General features: G+C 38.9%; 1 protein-coding gene across 1 annotated transcript in view; it reads right to left on the bottom strand.

Annotated features, from left to right (window-relative positions):
* Positions 1 to 4,945: 4,945 nt before the first annotated feature.
* Positions 4,946 to 27,350, bottom strand: part of camkmt (calmodulin-lysine N-methyltransferase) — a gene marked incomplete at its 5' end in the record, with an annotated part of 119,905 nt that continues 97,500 nt past the window's right edge. The window contains 3 exons of the mRNA XM_080869137.1: positions 4,946 to 7,611; positions 17,525 to 17,656; positions 19,715 to 19,778. Of these exons, the coding sequence (XP_080725263.1) occupies positions 7,513 to 7,611; positions 17,525 to 17,656; positions 19,715 to 19,778 (295 nt within the window). The 3' untranslated portion in view covers positions 4,946 to 7,512. The remainder of the gene's footprint in view (positions 7,612 to 17,524; positions 17,657 to 19,714; positions 19,779 to 27,350) is intronic.

Raw genomic sequence — 27,350 nt, 5'->3', positions numbered from 1 at the left:
AAGTAGGGTAAACACTGCCACAAGAGACTGTCAACATTTATAGGAAGGACTCTCAATCAACACAAACCACTCGTGCCGTCTTATACGTTCTGCAGCCTGTTTTCTGCTTTCCGTCTAAGTGTATCCCACTTCCGCCCAGCCTGACCTAATCAGCGATAAGTCGAGTGCTTTCGTCAACAGTGCAGCCCACTCAATTAGCAGTCCATTGCTATAAGCTCATGTGTAAGCATCACTGTACTGTGTGAAATTGAATGTGTGTGTATGCATCGCCAGTCTCTGGACTGACCTCAGCTCCCTCAAGTCAGTCAGATAATAAGTCAGTCAGTGAACTTAGCCTCCTGCATGTCCAGATGGAGAGGTTTAATGGGTATTAAAGATGGAAAGCCTGAACAGGTAACTGAGGATAACAACAAGCCGCCTACCGAGCCAGGCAAACCTTCTAAAGAACAAATGGGAATTGCACTTACACTTAATGTTGCGTGTATACTTGTGTTAAACGCATCATGAAGCAGCAAAACTTGTTTTGTTTTTGTTTAAATGATGCACAAAGTACACAAAACCACACATCCTATTCCACTCTGCTCCAGGTGACTACATTAATACCACAGAATTCCACCTCCACATGCTTCTCAGTTCCTTCTCCTGTAATGAAAAACATTATTGTCGTCAAGGCCAGCATCAGGTGTGTACAGGGCTGTAAAAGTGTGTTTCTGTGCACTTGTGAGAGGTGGGGAAGCTCCCACTCAGCCACGTCAACTCATACTCGATGGCTTTCTAAATTAAAAAAAAAAAAAATGCTGTCAGGGACTTTGCTGCATTCCACTTCATGAGCACAAACAAACGGACCAAAAAGCCATTCTGGAGGGAGGAGTGGGAGGCTGTGAGGGTGGGTAGGGGCGCAAGCAGAAAAAGACCCTTAAAAAACAGTGAGAGGCAAAGAGGAGAGAGTGAGGATAGGAAGCAGGAAGGCAAGCAGACAAAGCTGAAAAACCAAAGTGACTCCACTACCGATAATGAGTGGATCATTTAAAAAGCCCTCCTTAAATTGCCTTGAGGAGGAGGAGAGAGGGAAAAGGCTTGAAAGGTTTTGAGAGATTTTGACCGATGGACAGAGTGGTGAGGTGGGGGTGGGGGTGGTTGGTGTGTGTGTGTGTGGTGGTGGTGGTGGTGGTGGTGGGGGGGGGGGGGGGGGGGGGGGGTTACAAAAGTAAGTGAGCAGTGGTCTTGTAAACATCTTGGGTTGTGAAACTCACACACTGTACACTCTCTCATACAGGAGTGTAAGACACTACCCCAACTGCAGCATCTGTATTTAAATACTTGAGCCAAATATTCTACGAGTGTTGCTTTCCAGCCTAAAATAAAGTCTAGCCAATTATGACCTATAAAATTTCAGGCAACTACAAACACTTCACGTCAGCCTATTTTAAATCAGTGATGAATTCAAGTTTATCCAGCGTGAAATTTTCAGTTCATTACAGGTCCGCATGATGTCGAAATGGTAGATAGCTGTCAAGGTCAAAATTGTGTTAATTTTGAAAAAGTAAAAGTTTAGCTGACATCCTACATCACATATGTTCTTTGTTCCTTTATTACAACATTTGGTTGGCTTATGACCAAACAGCCATAGAGTATCTACTGCAGGTGGATGGACTGGTATTATTTGACATTTCTAAATGTATTAACCACAAACACATATTTATTCTATTTATACACATTTACATCTGTATACATTCTTTTATAGTATCTAAGTATCTATAGTAATTATTTTTAATCGCATAATATAACAAATACATTTTTGTAAAGAGTGGTTTTAGTGTATAAGACAAAACATGTAAATGTCTTCTAGTGCATGTTCTGCAGGTCATGAATAAGAGGTTCCTTTAAATTGTTTGTGCACTACTAATCCCCCCCATAAACACAAAACAATGGAATGGAAATTGGGAGTGTCGTAAAATGAAGGTAAATTGAATAAAACACAAAGGCTGAACAAAACAGTCAATCCATTTATCCCACATTAAATACATATTTTTGACCTTGTACTTAAAAAACAAAATTAGTATGTTTTAAGAAATTTTGGGGAACTCTTCAGTAATTGGGGCACCGAAAACATCTTAGTGAAAATGGAAAAGTGGAAAAATTAATTGTAATGATACAGGACTCCAGCATGTGTGGCATTCTGCAATGGCAACCAACCCAGGGCCCCAAAGATGCTAGCTAGTTTGAACAAAGCACATGAGACAAAAACACTGCACACACACACACACACACACACACACACACACACACACACACACACACACACACACACACACACACACACACACAGAGTTGAAGGCGGCTTAACGTACTTCATATAAAGTAGCCATTTCTAGTTTCGCCATTTTACTAAGAGTGGATTTAAAAACTGTTAATGTGTGATGTGAATTATTACCCATCTCTGCTGGGTAAAGCTTCACTGAGCTTTTAAGCATTTTTCGGCTCATTGTTTGGGTTAAATACCCTTCAAACTGCTTTAGTTTACTGAGGGTACAACCAAACTAATACAAGTGTGAAATTGTGCTTAAAAATGACAATGTACGATATGTTGAGCATGTTTGTGCTCAGAGGGCGGGCTGCTTGCAAAAAAAATAAATACAAAAAAATAAAACTAACTAAAAATAAAATGCATACTATGGGTGAAAGACAGCGATTGGTTAAGATTAAGACCTGCAGTATTACCCACAATTATGTGAAGCATAATACAGATTGTAGGAGGTGGCATCACACACACACACACACACACACACACACACACACACACACACACACACACACACACACACACACATATATATATATATGCGTAGCACGGGGTTTATCATTGTTTAGTGTAAGCTATAGCACTGGGAAAGGAGTACTCACAAGTAGGACGAAACAAAATTTAAATTATAAAATTTGTAATACCATCTTTAGCTACCATATTAAAACACAATCCCACAGTTTTTAAAGTAAAATTGTCTCAGAAGTCTCAATTTTAGGGCTCCAAGAGCAGTGGAGTAGGGGTGTAAATGTAGCACATAAAAATATTAGTGTGAAAGTACCTGAGGGCAGCTAAAACCCTTTGTATACTTCCTGGCCAGTACCAAACAAAAAATATATTAGTGAGTGAAAACATGGGAAGCATAAGAGAGAGTTGCTAGAAACCAAAACAGAGGGAACAAGAGTGAATATTAGCCATCCACTGGTCACAAGATCAGAAACACAGCTTCAAATGAATGCTCTCATTGCTCTTTGTTATTTAATGTCTAGGGAACAATATCTTCAAGCATATGCATTTTTAAAGGGATTATTTTAATGATATCGTTGATTCTAGGGAAAATAACAAGCATCAAAAACCCAAGAAAAAAACATCTCAGTGCTTTTGAGATAAAACATATGCAACATATATACTAAGGAGCATGGACTGCTTTAAGTCTCTTGAAGACGTTTGACCTCTCATCCGAGAAGCTTCTTCAGTTCTTCAATTCAGAGCCTTATCAGATGAGAGGTGAAATGTCTTCAACAAACTTAAAGTCACAGTCCAGTCACTTTTCTTTCCAAGCTTCTCAGATTACTATGACCCAGATGACTGAGAACCTACACAGACATAAAACATAAAGAACCATGCAAACAGAAAAAACAGAAAGCTATAATTCAAAGTGGTTAAAATTTTCAGGAGACAATGTGTGCTGAACTCTTGACGGCTACAAGACTCCTTTGCATGAAGGGTGCTCAATAAAATGTTCGAATGCATTCATTGTTAATGACAATTTTGTTTCCTGTCATCATTCCCCCTTTAAGTCCTTGCTCTCTTTCCTTTGCTCTTTCTGTCCCCTTCTTCCTCCTCCCTGTGCTCGCATTTCTCCCCTCTCTTCTTTTCCTTCCCTCTCCATCTTGACACAGTGCACTGAGCCTAATCGTGGATAATTGGGTGGGAGGGGCAGTGGGCTGGCCCTGCCTTTGTGTGCAAAGGGCAAGTGGTCAAGTTAATGGGGCCCTTGTGTCGAGCTGGGAGCACTCTGTCGCGCTCTTTTTCTCTGTTCGATCACTCACTTGGCCGGTCAATCTCAGTCTCTCAGTCAACTTCCCTTTTCTTTCAAGGCCGAAGCTTTTCCCTGCTGTTTCGATCTAGTTTCACCTCATTTCCAGCTGTTTCAATCTGCCTTTGCTCCCTGCCATTCAGCGTATCTTGTCCCATTTCTCGTTTTCCTCCTCCTCCTCTGCCTTTTTGTCTTTTTCCAGCCTTTGCCTTTCCCTCTCTGCTGCTGTCTGTAGTGTCTTTCTATCTGTCCTCTCCGCCTCTCCAGCAGAATGTTGGGGAGGAGAGAACAGACCTCTTTAAAATATCAAAAGACAGATCAGGAGGCCTCGTTGGTTGCCCCCCTTTCTACAAACTCTCCCCCCCCTTCTTCTGACAGATAAACAGAAGAGTGAGCCTGCAGGATTAGCTGCTGTGTACTCCCTTCCCTCCCTCCTTTATCCCTCTCTCTTTTCTTCCTGTGGAGGGGAAGACTGTTGACTGGGCTTGATATGTGTGCATGTGTGTGAGCGCATATGTGTGTGTTACCTTGTCTGCAGCCAGCTTAGCCTGCAGGAGGCCATTGTGTTTCAAACACAGTCCACAGATGATCTGGGCCTGGAGAAAACTAAGTACATTTGTGAACATTTAAGTCTAAATTTCAATAGTGAGACACAAATTTTCTATAGTGACCATTTATTCAGGAAAAATAACAAATATATCCCATCTAATAAAATCTATCTAAGAAGGATAAACTGTGTTTTTGTAATTGTTTTCTTGGTTTTTGTTGCATTGACATTTTAAAAGTACGTTTGTTTTGTATATGGATAAAGCAGTATATGGAAGCATTTAATACATGATATACTGGTACAGCATATTTTTTAAATTGACAAATTAAAGAGAAAGTCAGCATTTTGAAGCAAATGTGTTTTCTTTATTTGTCCACAAAAAAAGAAAAGAAAAAAAAAAACACCCACTCATAAATTTACACTGAAGAAGGAAAATACTGAATGGAGAAACTCACTACATAAGGCCATGTCCACATACATAAAAGTCATTACATTTTTATTGATATATCTGACATTTTATCTGAATATTATGCAATCAAAAAACTCAATTATAAAAACTCTTACAGCTATTCTTCCACACCACTAACAGGAGGCTCTGTACAAAGATCAATGGAAAAAACAAAAACCAACCTTACACTCTCACAAAGTACTGTGGATATGGCCTGCAAATTAACATTTTTTAAGGATTTCCCCATATTTCTGATATTAGGCAGCAAAATCAGAATAATGCCACCTGTCAGCAGTTTCTTGAATGTCTGTTGTCACAGTGAGAAGTGTTAAGTCTAAGCATTAGTATCATAAATACAGAACTGACGGTGTGTTCATGTTTGAAGGCGTCACAGGAGAAGATTTTGCCAGTAACACAGGCAATAATTTGGAAAGAAGCAGCACAGTAGCACAGAGGCCACAGTAAACAGTGATGCCTAATACCGAACTGGTAGCACTGGTGATGTCACACTAGACAGTGATGAAAACACTATATTCAGAATCAGCTGTGAGGACATTTATGTTATCCTACATATATGTGACATACACAGTAAACTGCAGTACAGAAGAAAGATAACATTACTAAATAACCTTTCAAATCTTTGCACTGGAAACAGTTTTGAATAATTGAAACCCCCCAAAACCACTAATAAACTGGCATTCTCTACCAGCGAATTCTTTTTTAATATGAACAATGTAAACACTGGCGACCAGGAGATTCTGCATAGCTTCTTGGCTGCTGTATAAGGTAATGAATCACAGTGAATTATGGAAACCCCCCTGCAGTGTTAGGTACAGCTTTAGATTTGAGTGACCCACTGGCACTTGCTGTTTTTTTGTAACGATAGCAGAAACAGGAAACAGGTGAATGCATGAGAAAAGACCTGAGTAGAGCAGCTGGGAAAAAATGCAGTAAGCAGCAGAAGTAAAAGCAATTATCATATTATTATCGTATTGATTTTGAGGGATGATTCCACAAAAAAAATTTTTTAATTTAAAATCCTCATCATCATCATCATTAAAATCACTGAGCTGTGTGTTGCTGTTCTCGTATTCTAGTCACATGAATACTAAAAAAGATATTTTTAGGTATTCTGTATTTGTGGCGCAGGGAAGGAAAGAAAAGAAACAAACCCTTTTCTGATTCATGAAATGGTAAAATATTTTTGTTCCACACAAGAAAAACTTAATTAACAAATAGGCCTACTGTTTAATAAAAGCAATGCGCTCAATAAATCATAGGCGTTTACATACAGCCATGTCACACTGAGAGATCTAAGCTGCTCCTGGCTGGCAGGACTTTAGATCAAGGTGCTGCAGTCACAGAGCATGGTGAACATGCCAGTTAGTAATAGCAGCAGATTGTCTTTACTTAGTGGAAACTGAGGGATAATTAATAAATCTACTTCACAAAAAAATACTAATATAATTTATTGATTCCACAGTTTCAGGGTCACTTATCAATAAATGCAAATGGTGATGTCATTATTTGTGTATGTATTTCTTCTCTCTTTAGATACACACACATGTCCTGAAGGTTCAAACCAGTAGCTGTTATGTTTCATATCTTTGCACTGTCGGTAACTGTTTTGAGTGCAGCCTGCTGAAAATATGCAGCTGAGGATGACAAGTAAGTCTGATTAATAATTTCATCAACAGCATTTTGATTTTTTTAAAAACAAAATACCAGTCAAGCAGAAGTTTCAGGTACTCAGAACAAATGTCTGTTGTACAGTTAAAACACAGAATATATCATCAACAGAGCTTTGAAAATGCAATTTTGTTGTATCAAATCCAATCTGTAGCTCGTTAGTCTGAACGTGCATAATATGCAAATGCAATGTAGAAAATAAATTCTTAATATTGACCTCTGACTGGGATGAATGAGTTGCATTTAAAGACATTAAAATAGGAAAGAGAGGAAGCTGTGAGCAGCCTGTAACAGTTAATGAAGTAGAGCAGGCCTCCATGCTGAGGCCAGAAACACAGCGGCATGGATTAATGCTGACTAAGTTTAATCGGGGCAACTGACTGAACAACTGCCACCTGTATCAGGAACAATGGAGAAAATGTCAGTGCAACTGACTGATTGAATAGCTGGTTAACTGACTAAGCAACTAACTGGCTAGTGAAGGTCACTAAAGGTCTGACACAGTACTCAAAGGTTACCTGGTTGGCCAGATGACAGTTTAGCAATGTGATCCCCTTTCTTGGATGAAAGATTAAGAAAAGGGATGAGTAACAGGCTGACTAGAGCTTAGATGTTTGGTCAATTACAAGAATGGCAGGCCACCTGGTTAAAGGGATGGCTGGTGAGAGACTACTTTTAGATGGACAGTAGCTTTTTGATGCTAAATTAAAATATCTAGCAAGTAATACAAAGGAACTGTATACAGTTAAAGGCTCACTTGTTCTGTATTACTGAGTGAGGCTGACAGGTTGGGGTCCTTTGGTCAATGTGATTAGGTGAGGATAGTGGATATTCTCATCGTATACTTCTTTTCCCTCCCTCAGCATCTGAAAAACACAAAACATAGAAAACAATAAATAAACAGGCCAAAAACCTTACAGAAATTCTTATTAGATATTCATTCAGGATTCTGTTTCATTTCTGACACCAGTGTGTTAAAGAAAAGAGAAGAAAAGAAAAGACTGACTATATTAATTAAATGTATACATAAATTCAAATACTGAACATTTTATATGAGACACATACACGGAAAGTTAACAGGAAATAAAAACACCTTAAAAGCACCTATATCCATTACATTCGGCAGTTTATTAGATATAACTTGCTACAAATAATAATAACAATAATAATAATAACAACATCTCAAAGGCGCTGTACTAGATTGAGATCAGATGAACTCATTGACATATTGAAAAACAGTTTGAATTGATATGATCTTTGTGATGTGCAAGCAGCCATCAGAAGATGTGCACACTACGGTCATAAAAAGATACATGGTCTGTGGCATTTAAATGATGCTCAGTTGGGGCCCAAGGTGTCTAAAGAAAATTACAAAATCACCAGCCTGAACTGTTTCTACAAACCATGCTTTCATATTGTTTAGGCCAAATTGTCCCATTGTCCGAACCAGGCAATGTTTTTCCAAACTTCTAATCTTTAATATTGCTGTATATTCGTAAATGTTAGCCTTGGTTCCCTGTTCATAGCTGACAGGAGGAGCACTTGGAATGGTCTTCTGCTGCTGTAGCCCATCTGCCTCAAGCTGTGTGTTCAGAGATGCTCTTCTGCGTACCTTGGTTGTAACGAGTGGTTATTTGAGTTGCTGTGATTTTTCTATAAGCTTGAAGCAGGCTGCCCTTTCTCCTTTGACACTTCACATCAAGAAGATATTTTTGCTCAGAGAAACGCCAACAGGATATTTTTTCTTTTGTGGGTGATTCTCTGTAAACCCTACAGAATGTTGTGTGGAAAATCCCCATACTCAGACCAGCCCATGTGGTAAAAACAACCATGTCATATTTAAAGTAATTGAAATTACATGTTTTCTTCAATCTGATGCTAATATTCAGGAGTTGGTCATTTGTGCATAATTTACAATTCACATTTGAAACCTAAAAAAATATAATTAATTTGACCCAATGTCATAAAGCCATGAGGTTGTTTTATTCATGACATTTTGCCTTGTTATGTGATAGTGATAGAAAGAGTCAGGAGGAAGGCGTAGCAAGGATGATATTCAACAATGGGCCCACAGCAGAATCGAACCAACATTGCAGGGGTTTTCTCCATATCACAATTGTAAAGCCATATTTTTAAAAAAACAATGTCTAAAAGAGATTTTTTTGACTTCTGCTCTGAAGAAGGGTGCTGTGAAATCTGAGTCCCTACAGGCCATCTGATTTAGTTATCTGATTTTAGACTGACACAATAACCTACCAGCTTTCAGCTGCTATATGCTGCAACTTCACCAACAATACAGTATGTTTAAGGTTAAAATATGTTCAACCACACATTCCTTGTACCTTTTTGACTTAGTGTTTTTTAAACTTTTTTTTTTTTCTCTTATATCTCATCACAGAAAAAGTGTTTAGTGCTTATTCATTGGTCTTTGTTAGACGTCCACGTCAGCTGTACAGAGGAATATAATTTGACAAAGATGCTCTTGTATATATCCTGCAGGAGACGTTGGTGTCACTTTAATGGCTTGCTTGGCACACCTCTCTCATCACACGTCATTCCCGCACCTTGACTTATAAAATATGCAATGCTAACTCGACACCATCTCTTCTCGTGCTTCTTTTTCCTTTTTGTTGAAGATGAACAATCAGCTCCAGCCTGCCCCCCACTCTCTCCTTTGGTCCCTCCCTTCTCTCCCTCCCCTTATATGTGTTATCTTCCTGTAGCCATCCCTCCAGGCACCGGCCCGTAGTTCAACCTGTGACCCTTGAAGAGAGAGAGAGTCAGTGAGAAAGAGGGTGGCAGGGAGACCGAAAGCAGACGACCCAGGGGGTGGTTGGGCGTGGATGGGCAGCTGCCTGCCCCCTCTACTAAGCCTGCTATGGGGACTACAACCAGCATTCACATTCAAATTCTACCAGGCAGAAGGAAAAGGGAAGCGATAGATTGCGGGATGGAGGGATAGAGAGGGAAGGATGGAGGGATCGAGAAGAAGGGGGGGGGGGGCTTAACACGGTGAGGGCTGAGAGCTCGCAGAGGTGAAAAGTTTAACAAGCAAAGCTGTTCCTCCTGATCGCAGGCCGCCTAATCAGCTTCATGGGTGGCTGGCTAAATCGGCTCTCAACTCGACCCCCCACCCCACCTTCCCTGAAATCTTTTTTTCTTTATTATTTTCTTTCCAAGGTGCAAGTCATTTATTTTATTGCCACTTTCGGCCCAGCTTCTGCCTCCCTCTTCTTTTTTTCCCCTTTATTCTTGCCCTGCTTGTGCAGACCAAAAAAACAGTGAACAAGGTGGAACAAGAGGAAGGAGGGGGCTCTGAGACAAGGGAAGCTGGGATGAACCGGATGTCTGGGGTCTCTCTCAGCAGGATTAGGAAACAGAGAATGAGGGATTGGGTGGATGGAGAGATGAGTTGAAGAAGGGATAGAAGGACAGGCTTGAATAAATAGAGAAGTGGGTCGTGATGTAGGAAATGGGAAGATAGAGGGGAACAGAGGGAGGGAGACCGGAGAAGGGTGAAGGAAGATATGTCGGAGAATTGGGGGGGGGGGGTTAAGTCAGGCAGCTGAGGGGGGAGAGAGGAGGAAGAGAAAAACAGAGGCCCCGAAAAAGGAGGCAGGGAAGAGAGTGCAAGTCCACGGACACAGTGGGGATACTATTTATGCATGTGAGGGAGACGGGGGATGTACACATATGCACACACTCTCTCTCTTTCTGTGTGTGTATGTGTGTGTGTACGAGTGAAATTAAAATTCATGACTCTCTCTTCACAACCATTTGAGTAACAAGATTAAGATGGCGGGTTAGAAAATAGTGCTGGCATTATCAGTCTGCTTGCAGTCCCTCCAGCTGCTTGCCTCTCTATTCCACAACAGTGGGGATAAGAGGATAACGCAGCTAGCCCTGTCTGCCTGTCCTAGCACACGCCTTACACTTTAACACACACACACGCACACAAACACACACAGATCTTAAGAAACACTACCAATGCACAACGGGCCTGCCTGCCTGCTTGCCTGCCTGCTGTCAGCAGTCCCTTGAGTGTGTTTGTGTCAGAGGGTGAAAGTGTGTGCATGTTTGGAAAACTGCAGAGTAGCGAGCTGGGGGTCTGGAGAAGGTTTGTAAAGAATTGCTAAAAAACCCTCCCTTCTCTTTCTCTTCACACAAACACATGCAAAGCAAACATTACAACTGGCAGTATATTCCAAACAAAATCTGACAAGTGCCGAATCTGGCACAAAGAGGAAGGACAGAATATTCATAGCTACTGGGAGTACACGCTTAACAGCATCTCTGCCAGATGGAGAAGCTTATGACTCAACTCAAAGCACCAAAATGATAGAAATATAATTAGGAATTATACTTACATTATGTTACTGTCTTAAAACTGTTTGGTTTCAGTAAGTTTGGACTTTGACTTTAGTGTGCTGCCAACTTGTCATTTACTTAAATCTCTGTCCAAATTTTGACTAACACCTAATATTAATACACATTTTTTCCCATCAGATTTATAAAGGCAATGAAGCAAGAACGAACAAAATGGAATGATATGCAAGAAATGGTCAAGTGTGTCAGTGAGGTGGGCTATAGCAGTGCCCCGAAAGGATGGTTGTTCATTTTTAGGTGAAAAGCAAGGTTTTAGACTTCAGGCAATTACTACTTGAAGTCTAGACATCAACAAATGCTGCATTTCCTTCCCTGAGATGCTGTGCTAGGCCTTTACTGCAGCTACCTTCAGTTGTTTACGTGTCTTTCATGCCTTCAGTTTTGTCTTTAGTAACTGAAGAGCATACTCTATTGGGTTGATATACTTTCGAATTCACCCTGCTACTTCTATCAATAGTCACATCATCACTAAAACTGCTAATCTGATTCCATTGCCATCCATACTGCCCATGCCATTACATTGCCTCCAGCATGGTTGAGAGATCATGTTTGTATGGTTTCAATAATGAATTGTTTCCTTCTCCATACTTTTCTCTTTTCATGGTTCTGGTACAATTTAATCTTGGTTTCATCTGTTTAAGGACTCTTTTCAGAAAGGAAGGATGTTAGATGTATTCTAAACCTTCTTGTTCTTGAGTGTAACCAGCAGTTTGCACTTTGCTGTAAACTCCCAGTAAAGGCGTTGTGAAGGCATCTCTTAAATGTAGACCCTGATAAATATATTCCTACGTCCTCAAGACTGTTATTATCTTGGTTAGATGTTTTCAAGTTGTTTTTATAAACCAAGGAAATAATTCTTCATGAATGTTTATTCATTTATTTATTTTGAGCTTAATGATGCGCTCTCCCACTTGCACTGTCATCTCTTCAGTCTCATATTTAAAATATAGTGGAAAGTTACTTTAAAAATGTCAATGCTTTCAATCAATATGCTTAATTAGATATTATGTCTGCTTCATGTGAATAGGCCTCACCTGGCCATAAAACTGTCTGTCAGTCAATTGCCCAATTACTTTTGAGACTCTGAAGGAACTCTTTATAAGAATGGTTGAAAATGTTAAACAGGTAATACAAAATGATAGTAAAGCCCGTGAAACTAAAGCTGAAAGTTTTTGGGGTTTTTTTTGTAAAAGCTGTGGTGGCACACTGAAGCAAAAAAGTGTGTCCTTGTCCAACAAATGGCCTAACTGCACCAGCTTGTGTGTTGGAAATGGCGAGGTGAAAATTGCATTCATTTTGTACTTCAAAATGAACAAGTAAATGAAGGGTTTTTTTTCTGTTTTTATTATAGTTCCATTTTTATTATTTTCAATATTAGAATCATATTACATTTTTCTGCAAAACAGTTAAATAGAGCTACAAATTACTTGGTGGGGGAGACACTGGTATTGTAGCACCAGGCTTTTATCGTTAACTGATAAAAGTGGGACAATGTCTCTTGGCCAAAAAATAAATATAAGGAGTAATGCAACAAATTACTTTCTACAAGAAGTAAATAAGTAATGTAATGCATTACTTTTGTAAAAGGTTATATGTAATATGTTACTTTCATGAAGCAGACTTCAGCACCAACTGTATATAGCCACATGCTTATTCTGGACAAAAAAAAAGGTTTACAATACACTATGCAGTGAAAGAGTGTCCTTTAACGTCCCTCTGGTGGATATGTCTTTGAAAGAAACTGAAAGAAATTCTATACTGTGGTTCACTGTTAGCTGTGATATGCATTTTTCTTCTCTTCTAAACCAATCACTGAAAACAAATATAGCAGGAGTAATCTGTAGTGCAAATTAGTAGCAGCTGTTCATTTGTGTGTGTGTGTGTGTGTGTGTGTGTGTGTGTGTGTGTGTGTGTGTGTGTGTGTGTGTGTGTGTGTGTGTGTGTGTGTGTGTGTAGAGGTAGTTTGTGTTTTGCAGTGATATCATCATCATCGTGTGGAGCGTGTGTTTGTGTGTAATGTCTAGCCAATATGCTGTCTGAGTGATGTCTGGTTTGTGTGGGATAGTGATATAGCTTGTTTCTTAGTGTGTGTGTGTGTGTGTGTGTGTGTGTGTGTGTGTGTGTGTGTGTGTGTGTGTGTGTGTGTGTCTAGAATGGTCAGTCAATCCACACAGGGGTTGTTCTGAGTGTTCATCAGAAGATAAGCAGGGGAGACTTAATCACCTTCAGATGTGAGGGGGGCACTTCAAGTTGCCCTGATATCCAAACACAGCACCTGACCCTGCTGTGTGCGTGTGTGACAGTGTACTAATGTATGCATATCACGTAGCAATAAGTGTGTATTTCAAGAGTGACCTGAATGTTCAGACAGTCCTCTTGGATTCCAAAGAAAAGAGGAAAAAGCACATTTAAAAATGTTACTATTAACAGTGTGCACACACTGGTGTCTCAGAGACATACAAGAGCGAAAACAGGATGTCAACCACCTTGTGACTAGAAGGGGGGAAAAGGTGGTTGGGTTTTCTTATTTGCTGTCGGACACAATTGCAAGTAGTTGCTGCGATCAGCTGGTGGCACAGAGGGTCAATGTGTGCAGAGGTGTGCAGACAACGTGTCTTCAAATAACTGCGGCCCGACTCAGACTGACTGCAATCGCTCACAGACAGATTGGTTAATGTTCGCAAATAATTGCGGTCTACTTTATAAATGCACACAGATTGTCAACACCTTGTAATCAATCTGAGTTAGTCTGCACCGATTACAAATTGTCTGCAAGATCTCTCTGAAAGAGAGGACTCGACTTAGCTGGTTATATTTCTATATTAAAGTAGGGTTGCTGAGCACCTACATCATTGTGCAGTTAAATCACCTTTAATAAGCAACTAAATTACTATTTGTAGAGGCAGTTTCAAATCTATGAGAAGTGGAACAAGTCAAAAATGCAGCGAGCCATTTAAAATAGTGAACTGAATACCTGGCTAGTAGAGCCACGTGAAAACACAACAACTATATAAATGGCTCATGAGTGCTCCCCCATATTTGCAGTTTTTAAGCAATTTATTACAGTTAATCACCATATTATCACAAACTGATGACATGTAATTACCAACTCGAGTCCATTCGGTTGCAAACTAATTGCCTTCATGATGCATTAAAGTTGCTATAATTTTATCTCTTTAAATTCTGCATTCGGTGTAAGACAACACCCACTGAAATCCCACCAAAGCTATTCATTTCTTCCTATATATCCCTTTTAATGCATCCCTCTCTCCCTGCTTGTTTCTTTCCCACTCGTCACTTTTTTCACTATAATTTTGGTAATTTTCTTTATAGCTTTAGCTATTCCCACTCCACCTGAGAGTAGAACCACCAGAACTATACAAAATCATATTATACATTAATATCTATAACAAAAAACATGCTTGCTAGTTCCAATTAGTTGTGTACAGTTTCAAGTTTTAAAGGCCACCAGCCGGTAACAGACACCAAAATTTTAATTGGCTGGAGTGATGTGATCAAAGGTACAGTGGTGAACTTTACTTTCTCAGATGTGGATTGTGACATTATGCCATGTAATTGTAAAATGTTGAGTCAGTCCCTTCTCTAAATGAGTGCTTATCCTAAATGCGGTTTAAAAGGCTCCAGAGTCACTTAGATATCCAAATTAAAGTTAGTCAAGGACCAACAGCAAAGATCGAGACAGAGAAAAGGAGTGAAATATTCCTTGCTGAGGTTCAGGCCACTTTAACAGGCACTTTAATGGCCAGTCTGTCCAATTCTCCCACCAGCGTAGGTGAATGTGTGCGCACCAATTTAGCCCACTTCTCGCTGTCCTGTTCTTCTGTAGCTGTGTGTGTAATGGAGTTAACAGCTGGACAGCACTTCTTTTAACACAGCCTACTCATGTGCTTTCTGTCGGCCCTTTTCTCTTTTTCACTCTCCTTTTCTCTCCTTCCCTTTCTCATTGTCACTGTGCCAAGTTAAAGCAGCTTGTTTTTGCTCTGGTGTGTCTCTAAACATCAAACAACAGGCTAATCTGCTGGTCTTTATTAAAGCTGAGAGCACATTACACAACCCGGATTGGTGCTGCTTTCTTTTTCGACTAGCAAAAGATTCTGCACAATTTTGAGAGAGAAATGAAACAGTTTAACTCTGTTTTCTTTCAAGTTCATTTCAGTTCAATGAATTAACCAATATATTTTTGCTCAGAATGAGAACTGCAGATTTTCTTTAGAGAACTTCACAGATGTAATGATGATAGTAAGGCAAAGTCTTAAAAAACTGAAACAACACTTTTATTTTCTTCTTGAATCAAACATAGTGTAGTCAAGTATCTACACAGAGAACATTTCAGTCCATCAGCTCACCTGTTTCTCAACCAGATATGCTTTCATTTTAATCAATTGAGTTGTCGCAAATACATAATATCAACTTTCAATGCAAGCTAGAACTACATAAAATCTATACTTTTATGCAATTCTGTACCTGTTAGGCTGCACATAACAAACAGACAGCCTTCAGGTCTGAAATGCTAAGGCAATGTAAAACCCTTGTTCCTTCTAATGACCACTAATGATCAGTGATCAGGTATGAATTTCTGAGAAAATGACCCTACTTCTAGCCTAACTTATTAGCTCTGTGCACATTTAGTTTTTTGGTCTCAATCACCACTTTCAAGTCTTGATCATCATGCTCATTTTGTAAAGTATGGTTTCATTAATAGCTCGGTCACCGCAGAGTAGGAAAAAAAGGACGGTAACCTCATTGTGACTAGGAAAAATCAGTGGTTCCTGGTAGGGCTGGGCCATATCATACCGTTCACGGTAATACCAGTATAATGTTGGGCAACGATAAGAAAATGAAATATCATGATAGAATATGGGTAAAACGCGCATGCGCAGTGCCTTTGTTTTCATACGCACATGGCGGAAAAAGCATGGCAGTGACGAAGAATGAGAAGGGCGAAAGTGGATCGTTAAATGAAACGGATGAACCAGAATTGGTTTGTAAAAATGCTGTGGAATTGGTTTAGCTTTCATCCGTCAGATACACAACAAAACACTATTTTTGGTAGAGCATGCTAGCGGGCCGTCGTTATTACCGTGTTGTTTGGAAAATACGGCACACTTAAAATCAATCCTTTGATTTTTCTGAAAATCGACAGGGCCCCTTATAATCCCGTGTGTCTTATGTATGAATTCTGGTTTTGTTTACTGACCTCGAAACGATTTTATGTCGTACACGGCGCTCGAAAATCTGTCAAATGTTTTAGTACGACTTTGCTAAGCTACGAACCCGCATCACTTGATGGATTGTCGGAGCATTACGGCTATCGTAGGCAGAAGCCTCACTGAGTGATACATACTGTGCTTCAACATAATATTACTGTATTGTGTGTGTATAACCTCTTTTTAAGTTTTATGGATATTATACATGGTTATGCTGAGGATATGTCGGCCAATTTCCACTGGAAATGCCTTTTGGTTAAACTGTCAGCAAAGAATTTGTATTTGCACTGTTAAATTTTTATATAACTTTAATGCACATAAAAAACAGCTGCTTGTTTAAGTGAAAATACATCAATGGATTTTTTTGTTTTGCACCAATAAAGTTGTGGATTTGTAAAGTATTTTGTCTAGTGTCAATTATATCGTCAGATATATCATTATCACAACTTTTCAAATGTATATCGTGATAAATATTTTTGGTCATATTGCCCTGCTCTACTTCCTGGTCATTGTGTGTGGGAGACAGTGTTGGAGTGAAGCTTAACTTTTATTGCCAGTTGTTGCAGTGATCAACTAGTCACCTCAGACAGATTGGTAAAGGTTAGCAAATAACTGCTGTCTAATTGATGAACACAGATGAATTGCTAACACCTGAATATCTGTTTTCACGGAATACAAGTAGTTATTCTGAATTTCAGTTTATTGTGATTTCTTCCATATGTAGACGGCAACAGATTTGTAATTTTCTCCAATTTGTCACAGCTAATCACTGTATTATAACAACCAATTTGACCTCATTTGAAGCGATAGCAGACTGTCTCCATTTTATTGCCATTTCATTAGTCTTCTTGTGTTCTCTACTAGTTCGTTAAGTAGACTAGTTTGGGAAAACAAAAAAGATACCAACAACCAAAATGCTCAAACAAAAGCTATAGTGCAAAAGAATAGTGCTATGAATACCACTATTGCAGACAATGCTGCTTCTGTGCTTGAAAATGCATCTCATACTATATCTTCAAATGCATTTTGATGCATTTTTATAAACTATTTATAAACACACTGTTCTTCTGCCATATGTATGGACCACTATCTTTAGCAAAACAATGATTAATTCTACTTCATGTTGAATAAATGTTGTTTTTCCTTTCTTGGACATGTTTCTTACCTTCAAGTGGACATCCCAGACCTGAGCATCATACTGCTGGTGTTGAGAGATGCAAAATCCAGCTTGCTGGGCCAGTTGACAGAAGAGTCTTAGAGTTTCCCCTCGCTGAGGAGCGAACACCAATGCCATGCCCTGAATAGAAGACAAGTTTTTCTAAAGTTGGACAGTGAATAAATTAAGAGTATATTTCTGGGGTACTTCACACGTACTATCACACCATTAGTTGTTGTTTAGCTTTCACAAAGGGAAAACAGAGGTAATTGCTAGTGTGTCTTTTTCATGGTACATTTTAGATGATAAACTAAACAAAAATGAAAGGCAAAGCTCTTCTAATCCAATAAACCCAGAAAATGTGAGCAGAAATGCAAAGGTGTGAATTTGTCTACTTGAGTATGTGATTGTGTGTTGGTGCGTCTATGTGTGAAAAAGCCAGAGAAGGAAAAGCGTGTGTGTGTGTCTGTGCGTGCGCATGCACAACAGACATCCTGCATATACTAAGAGGATTACCAACAGGTTCAAAGTTTCTTTGAAATCCTTCAGCTTTCAGTTTTATTTCATGTTGATCATGTTATTATTGTTTTAATTAAACAGCGCAAAGAGGGATGCTCACACAATCACACACATACAGCAAATACACCTAATGCACAATGTACAACGACACAACACAAGCTAAAGAACACAAAGGCAGCAAAAACAGCAGGATCAGTGAGTCCGACAGATGATTTTTCATCTTTATATCCAGTAGCATTTCTCCTGTCTCACAAAAAAAACAGAGCAAACGCAAACAAACAGACAAAATTCCTCCCAACACTAATCAGCTGATTAAGAGGATCCAGCCCACCGGATGGACCACCTTTGTCAGAAACAACAAATTAGTGCCATTAGATGGGAGAATTAATTGTTTTGTTAATTGTTTAATCAGCTTAGCAAATTATTAAATATTTGGCAAAGCTTGTTGTGGCAGCGTCAGTCTGATGGCCGACACTCAAATCATATTAGCCCCCGAATTATCTCCATTGGATTAAAGAGAGAGACACATGAAGAGAGACTTAACACACAGATGTACAACAATGGCCAGATGTCACGTCTCTCATTTGACAGCATTCGGCTTTTGACCACAGCAACTTCAGGCTGCAAGTGTAATTGCTTATGCCACCGTCTAAAATGTCAGCTGAAGAAACGCGTGTCATTGCTGGAAACCAGTTGAATATAATGCTGACATTATAATCTCTCACTCTTTCTGAGGACCTCAGCTGTTTGCAAAAGAGGTACTAAAAAATCTTAATTTTGAAGGTTGACTAACCAAGAACTGCAAAAGACACAGGTTAGTATTTACCCCTGGTCATAGCAATGAAGATGCTTTTTGAGGTATTTGCTATGAAGATTTCAGCACCAGTCCGGTAAAATGGGAGTGATCCTAATCTTATTCAAGACACTGAGATTAGCCATAAATCAGTCAAGTCTATTTTTTGTGCAAAAAGCAGTCAGCTCATGATAATTTAATATAGTTGTGTTTAAATTTAGTCATTATTTTTAACAATGAGTTGGGATGGCCAGTTATAAATTATTCAAGATGGGACTTTTTCCCACTGCACCCACTTTTTCCTCCCTTCAGTCTCCATCTGTTCTTGGAGTCCATCTCCGCCATATCCTCATCATCCTCATCCCTCTCTCTCTCCCTCCTCATTCTTCCTTTTCTGTGTCCTCACCTGCTTCCTCTCCTCCCCATCTCCTTCCCTTTGGTGCCATTTTCACCTCTTTTTCATAAACAGATATTTCTCATAACAGTCTGGCCTCTGTACTTAAAACGCACCCCTCTTCCCTCAGATGAATAGAAATCTCAACCCTATCTCTTCCAGCCTTTTGCTTTTTTCCCCCCATTTGCTTTAGCTGTCACAGCGTGGGGTCTTATCGCGAGGCCAAAAGAGAAAAGTTGCCTCGGATTTATGATTAAGGGAAGGGAAGGGAAGAGAGAGACGGAGATCAGAGCGATCCATTCAAGTTGCTTATAATAAGCATTAAAGCATTACATGATATTAATCCTGTCAGACTGTTAATGTCTATAGGGTTTCGGGCAAAGCCTAATTATGACTGAGAAGAGTGGGAGGTGATTTAGAGAAAGGGGATAAGCAGAGATATATACAGTAGACACACAAAGGCAAACGCAAACACATGCACATGCACACTTACGCTGGGTTGCAGTAATCTCCTTATAGCATCAACCAGGCTGGCTCTGTACTGGTCCAGAAACAAACTAGGAGGGAGAGGGAGAGTGGGATTAGAATGCATTCATACGATAGCAGTTCTAGATAAAGCAGCAGACTATTTATTTGCTTTTGTTTACAAATAAATCCACCAAGAGGAAGAGGAGAAAAACAATTTGCATGAGTAAGATGCTCTTCCGTTTTGTTTCGGGGCTTCAGAAAGCATTCACCTCAGCACTGAGAGGAATGCAGAACATCAGAAAATCCAATGTGCACAGATGCTATCTCCTACAGTAAACATATGCGAGTGTATGAGCAGACATGCACACTTTTACTGAGATGCTAAAAAGCGGCGGTAAAGCACTTTGGATTGGTGGAATTAATACCCAGAGTGTGCTCTCTGAAGTTAATATGAAGATTTAACAACATAAACAACACATGGAAGAAAAAATTAAAACAAATCATGTTCACAAATCCAAATTAACTGGCCTCTGTGAGCACTCACATACAGTAACTCGCACGTGTGCATGTAAGAAACAGAAACAGGCCTCTATTGGAGTCACAAAACTACACTTGTCTTTAGAAAGAGGACATTTGTGTGAAGCAGAAAAAGAAAAGAAGCAGACTGAAACACAGATAAGAATGTTTTCTTTTAAACGCAGAATATCACATTAAAAAAAAACCTTAATAAATCATAAAATCCAGAATATTATAATTATTATTGATTTTTTGGAAACAAATATACCAAAAAAAAACCATTAAATTTTTTTTTTTTTTTTAAAACATTGAAAAAAATATATTTCACTATTAAATTGAGTCTCAACTCTTAATTTTACCATTTATGCATTTGGTTTTGTTTTATAGTAAAAATTAAGGCTACACACTCCTTTTTTCATAATGGTCATTATTATTTTTATTATTAATGTTGGGGATTTGTTTTTTTTAATAGCCCCAAGCCTTCAACCTCAAAAAAGGGAGCTCAAAAGAAACTAGAAAGAGGTGGGATTTTTTTTGTTTCCCTGCTGTTGTCACAGTTCTGGGCCATTTTGACCCAGCGTTTTGAGTTTCTTAGGTTGTGGTTTATTTTTGCATAATGGATTGTTTTCTGATACTCTTGTGCTTTGTTGATTATTATTAGAATTCTATGTTTCTGTTTATTTTTGTTTAGGGATTAGTTCTTTGGTTGTGCCTCATGTTTAGTGTAGGTTCAGTTCTGTCTGGGTCTTCGTGAAATGGTTTCTTCTTTCCTGTTTTATTGTGAAAGTCCGTGTCTCATGTGAGTGTATTCAGTTTTGCCTCCCTTGTCTCGTCTCATCAATTACTTCCAGCTGTGTTCCCCACCTGTGTGTAATCTCCCCGTGTTCTTCTGTGTGTATTTAAGTCGTGTCTTCTTATGTTGTAGTCGCTGGTCTGTTTCATCCATGTGTTCTCCCTGCTGTCTACCGGCATATGCCTCTGCTCACCCTCCTTCATGTTCGTATTTAGTTTTCCCAGTTTAAGTTGTCTTAAGTTGTGTTTGCCATTTTCAACTTGTGTTTTGTCTTACAATAAACCTCCTTCGCACCTCCACGAGTGCCTGCAATTGGATCCTCCTTTATTTTTCTCCACACGGCTCATTCCACTCGCTGTGACAGCTGTTCTCTATTTTTTCCCCCTCAAAACAAAATGTGGTACATGACAGGAGATAACAAATAAATGTCAATTTAATTTTAATATCCAAGAACGTTTCTTTTTGAGAAGTGGAAAGTGCCAGGTTTATGTCACTATATTCATAGTATTAGTGACAAATGAACCCTTCTAACTTGTAAAAACTAATATACCTTATTATTTTGATTCAAGATAACATACATATAATTATGTATGTTATTTATGGCATTATTAGGTCAACAAAAAATGAAAGCTTGATAAATTTTATATTTTTGTTTTCAATGTAATTGTTAAAAACCTTACAGAAGAAAAAACTTGAATTAGTTTTGCATTGAGTATCGGGTCTCCAAAAATCCTGACACAAAAATACAAAAAATGTATTTGTGGTTGAAATGCACTGAAAAATTAATAAAGAAGTGTATGAGGCTGCCTTTTCTGAAACCGCTAATCAAAAAGTGTTGAAGACGACTGGAGGAGTTTTATCACTGCATTTACCGCCCTCCAACAAGAATCGCAAAGATGGTTGGAGAACATTACTGAAGAAAAAGCTGTTTTAAAGGGCATTACATTGATTTAGATTGATTTTGTGGAGACTCACCTAACCTTGAAGTCTTCTACCTTAAAATTTAAAGACTGACATAATGGAAACCTGCTTTTTCAACTCCAAAAAGTGAGTAGGTACCCATGATTTAACCGTGGAAACAGATTTATTTTGCCACAACTAAAGTAACACACAACACGAGCACACAGGCTTAAATCAGCTCCAGTCATTCAAAGGAAAGTAGCACCTGTCTATCTACTCACAAAGACAAATTTCAATCCATTACGCAATGGAGTAGTGCACTATGAGTGTGTGTGTCTATTATCACAGATGAGAGTGGAGTAATTTGACTAAAATGCAACAATACAGTGCAGATTTGACATAATCCTGCACATCCGTCCAACTGTCCAGTGGAGTGGCAATCTGGATTCAACCTTCCAATCACAGTCTCTGACCTTTCCTCATTCAAAATCCTCTGATCCCCACGAGGAATGAGAGGTGCATGTAACAGGATCTGCTCCCTCCATGTTTGCCGGTACATAAGCAGATATGCTCTTGCTGTTTTTTTTCCTTTTTGTTTTTTTTTTAGGGGGGGGGGGGGGGGGGGGTAAAAACTCTGCACAAACCAGCATTAAAACAAACATGTGAGCACATATATGTAAAGCTGCTTACTCTTCCAAGGCTACATGGAGGTGTGAAGTTTATTTGACTTAAAAGGTGAGAGGTTTCAGTTTGGTTTATTTTGCCACAGATATCAGTTCACAGGAAAAGTGAGTGGCAAGGAAAACAAGGAAGTGAGCTTGTTGGGTGGAGGTAACGGCTGGGACAGACGTGTAAACACACATGTACAGACACACGCTAAGGCCAAGGGAAGGACATAGTGTCATTCAGAGGGCAACAGTTTTAAAAAAATGAGCAATGGTCAATGCTGATGTCTGCAATTCAAGTAGAATATTGTGGCTTGAAAGCTAAACCACAAATAAGGCTGGACAAGTTACACAAAGTAAACCTTTAATGAGCCATTTACCAAGATCTATAAAGGAATTATGGAGCCATTAGTTTAAGATTATTACCTCAGGTATGGGGGTAACAATAACCCCCTTTGAAACCGATTACACCAAGCAACAGGCAGCAACCCCCTACAACTACTCAGGACCGGTGGTTGCCAGGTGGTTGCTAACCTCTCTCTTGAAGCCTTTTGAGTTTTTAAAATTCGGAAAATTTGGGCATTGCTTTTTTTAAAGTTTGACACATAACAATTTACAGTATTTATTTTTTTAAGTTTTCTTGCTATTAAGTTTTTTTTTTTTTTAATATGATTTCACTAAATATCAGTCACCTCTACAGCAGGGTTTGCATTCCTGATTGAGGTACTGTATCTCTTTTTATATGGTGCTAGTAATGCATTAAAAATATTTTTTGAAGCAGTTTGGCTTCTGGGATGTTTAATATAGTGTTTACAATTTAAAACCACATTCCTGTTAAAAAAATCTTCCACATACTTTAATGCATTCTCTGTCTTTTCTTTTTAAAGTTTTGAGGTATTATTTTAGATTCACAAAATAAGTGCTCTTTCCCTTTAAGGTCACCTCTGATGAACTCAGACTGTCAGAGGCCTATTGTCTTGTGATGACCCCACCCACCCAGGACAGCCCAGCAAAATCAGTCAAAACAGACCAGAGGTCAAAGGGTGAACGGGTGTGTGAATCTGTTGCTACTAAATTTGTCTGCTTATACACATACGTGCACTGATGATGTCAAGGCCTCAATTGTGAGACTATAAAAACAAATGACATCATTTACTAAGTCTATGTTCCCAAGGATTACGGTGCAATGGTATATATTTTTTATATGCATTATAAGAATATAAAAGAAAGTATTATCATCCATCCATCCATTCTCTTCCACTTATCCTTATCAGGGTGGCAGGGGGGCTGGAGCCTATCCCAGCTGTCATAGGGCGAAGGGCGGGATACAACCTGGACAGGTCACCAGTCTATCGTAGAATCATCAGTTAACCTAGCCCCAATAACTGCATGTCTTTGGGAGGAAGCCGGGTTACCCGGAGAGAATCCACGCAAACACAGGAGAAAATGCAGTGATGATTTATTTGAGTTTCACTTGATTAAATTCAATTGATTCATGTCAGATTATTTAGTCCCAGGCTATCCAGGAAATTTACTCTCACTACATTGCAGTCATGTGGGAAAACAGGACTAACCTACTTAAGACGGAAACAGCAACACAACGTCACAACAGTTTCTACTGAGTCTGCTTATCCAATTCAGTTTCACAATGGGGAACCTATCCCAGCTGTCACAGGGAGAAAGGTGTAGTACACAAAGAGACAGACAACCTTTCACACTCACAATCACACCTATGGCCAATATAGAGATTTAACCTGGTGGATTTGGATCCAGGATAGTGCTAGCATACACCACCATGCCACCCGTGTACCATTCCAGTATCAGAAAACGCAAATTTTAAATTTTAAATAAATAATTCTGTAAGTAAATTGCTGCCACAAAAGTAGTGCTAAACTAGATGTTGTTTTTTTAAATTAATCATAAATATTAAAACTAATGTTCTTTCTTCATCTTATGAACATGTTGAAGCAACACTCACTTGTTTATTGATTCAACAACATTAATACTGCAAAAGACATACATATTTCTGACCTTCGGCTCAGAGGGATATTACTAAAAGGCATCACACAGAGCTTTCAACAAAGATATATTTGTGTTCTGTGCGCGTGTGCCAGTAATGTGTCTCTAAACTAATGCAATCCAGCATAACAATGAGCAGTAAAGTGAAACACAAAAACAGGTGTGTATGGATAAAGGACTGCAAATATGAATAAACAGAAGATGACAATTACATAGATACAGTGAAAACCAGAAGGATGCAGAAACTTGCACAAACTCACTGTCACACACACACAAACAGGGCTTTATCTCACTCCCTACACATGGACAGCTTTTGGAGAAAGCAGACATGCCAACATCCCAGCCAAAGATTCTCTGCCACCCTCATGCCCACTGCAGGAATCCCTCTCTCTCTCCCTGCCAGACAAACACAAACACAAATGTGAGGAGGCACACAACACTATTTCTGCTATGCTGGTTCCTACTTCACTGAAACTTCCTTTCTCGGTGTAAATGGCTGAAAGTTTCCACATAAGACTTTCATATTTGACCAAAATTGTCTCATAAATACAGCGTGAACTGAAATTAACTGCTTGCTTCCTTCTTTAACCCATCTTCTATCTCATTGTACTGTATTAACTATAAACTCAACAAAGCCTCTTTTTTTGTTAAAACATTGAGTGAGTGACAGTTTGTTTTCTGACAAGCAAGTGTTCATAGTTGACTGGGTGACTTTCTGTATAGCTAGATCATCTGCTGAAAAACCTCCCTCAAAACATTCAATAAACCTGAGAGTGACTTTCACTCTTAAGAAAGGAATACAAGTTATGATAAAATAAAAGAAAAAAAGTCTTTTACCTTTGCAGCATTCTAACACTTCATTGAGCTGCTGACCTTTTATTCACAGTTAGGCAGTCCCGTTTGCTCCTTCCAGTTGTGTTGCTTATATTACTGGCACAAGTCTTTAATTTTTTAACTTATTACTTTCTAGGCCACGCATCATGAAAAGTTAATTATCCTTAAAATTCAGGTGCCCACAGCAGAAAATCACTTCTTTTTTGCAATTTTTCCATTTAGAGGTAAATGGCCATGAGTTCACTAATAAAATTGGGGGGGTTTTGGTGCCTAAGGTGTTTATGAAGTAACCTCAATAACCTTAAAAGCTGTTCTGATTGGCTCTGGCTCTGATTTCACATCTAATAATACCAACACAGAATATAAACACCTATGATTTAAAAATTACATTTTCACTGTATACTTTCACTTTAACAGCTGAATTACTGAAAATAACTGATAGATAAAATGAGTTTTTGTATTGTTAGGTAATCCATAAATAAATAGCAGAGGAGTTCCTGTTTTTCACTATTTACTGTAGAAATTTATAGACATCTTCTCTGAATTAGCAAAAATACAATTTGTTTATTATATTTGTTTCTTAAAGTTAAACCCAAAGAGCTGTTCTGCTTGGTTTCTATATTTACTACTGCATTGTTTCTTTATTGTTTCTTTAACAGAGAAAAACTGCAATGTATTGTTGAAACTGGACTTCTTTCGCTATAAAGACACCTCTGGGATTAAAAGTCTTTACAGTGAAAAAAAAGAGGGACACAGTTTATATTATATCATGTATCTTATGTTAGTTTCACTGGTGTGCTCTGCTAGAGAGACCATATTAGGCTGTATTGAATATGGCTGACTATGTAAGAGGAGTGTGCCACTTCTGGTTTAGATGATAAAGTTTCTGAGTTCTAAGTGGTAACAGATTCATTAAGTGAAAGCATTTAAATAACCTTTCTAAAGGTAGAATTTAGACAACACCCCCAGGATAATCAGGATTTCCAAATAAGTTTCTTCCCTTTTCCTCTCCTCTCATCTCTCCTGTCTTCTCAGCAGTGGTCCACCTGATATCAGCAGGAGTCATAATTAATGGAGTGGAAGTTGCATTGTTGACCTTTTCGCAGGTGATCATCACAATGACGTTCCCGTTAATTGACCAGCCATCACTCTTCAGCCACAACCACTGCAATTATCACACAATCGCTCACTTGCATACACTTGAGAAAAGAGGACGCTACACAAAAACATCTTGCAGCACATGCGCACACGTTTACAGACTCACAACTACAAGATAAATCTCTGCTGAGAGAAATGGTGAAAAGAACCTGTGATATCAAAACTTTACATGCAATTTACTCGGTTCTCACGTTGTATGCTTCTGTCCGTCATACACACACACGTGCGTATACACTAGTTCACTGTAAAATATCCTCTATTAGCGGACAGCTCTCTTTCTCTCTCTGGGTGTTATACCTGGCTATTACTCATAATGACTGTGACATTAAAATAATGATAACGCTGTTTGCTAATGCTGCACTTAGCGCACATGCACGTACTTGTGCAGACAGATACACACAGACTATGCACAAGATGAAGTAGGCAAAGTGATTTTGCTTCAACCAACAGAATGTCCATCTTTTCAGAGTATGTTTGTATGTGAATGTGTGTAAGTCAACGTGCAGGAGTGGTGGACGGTAAATGCCATTTATCCACCTGCAAAGGTTTTATAACGCCAGTGCCAGTGCTTGTGTACTGTTCCACAAACAGGACAGTTTTCAGAGTTGTGTTGGAAACCCTAAACGCTTTCAGGGTGACTGAAGAGGATAATAAAACTGGAGCCTTAAAAAGACTTTAAGCCCTTTGTTACAGTTCTAAACTTGGACACTAGGGAGGCATGTCATTCAAAACACGCCATTATATTCAGACAGTGTCAAAATCTCAGAATAAATCTT

The sequence above is a fragment of the Rhamphochromis sp. 'chilingali' genome (genome assembly GCF_963969265.1).
Source record: "Rhamphochromis sp. 'chilingali' genome assembly, chromosome: 20".
Lineage (NCBI taxonomy): Eukaryota > Metazoa > Chordata > Actinopteri > Cichliformes > Cichlidae > Rhamphochromis > Rhamphochromis sp. 'chilingali'.
The sequence above is the reverse complement of the archived record's forward strand: the minus strand, read 5'-3'. Positions and strand labels throughout refer to the sequence as shown.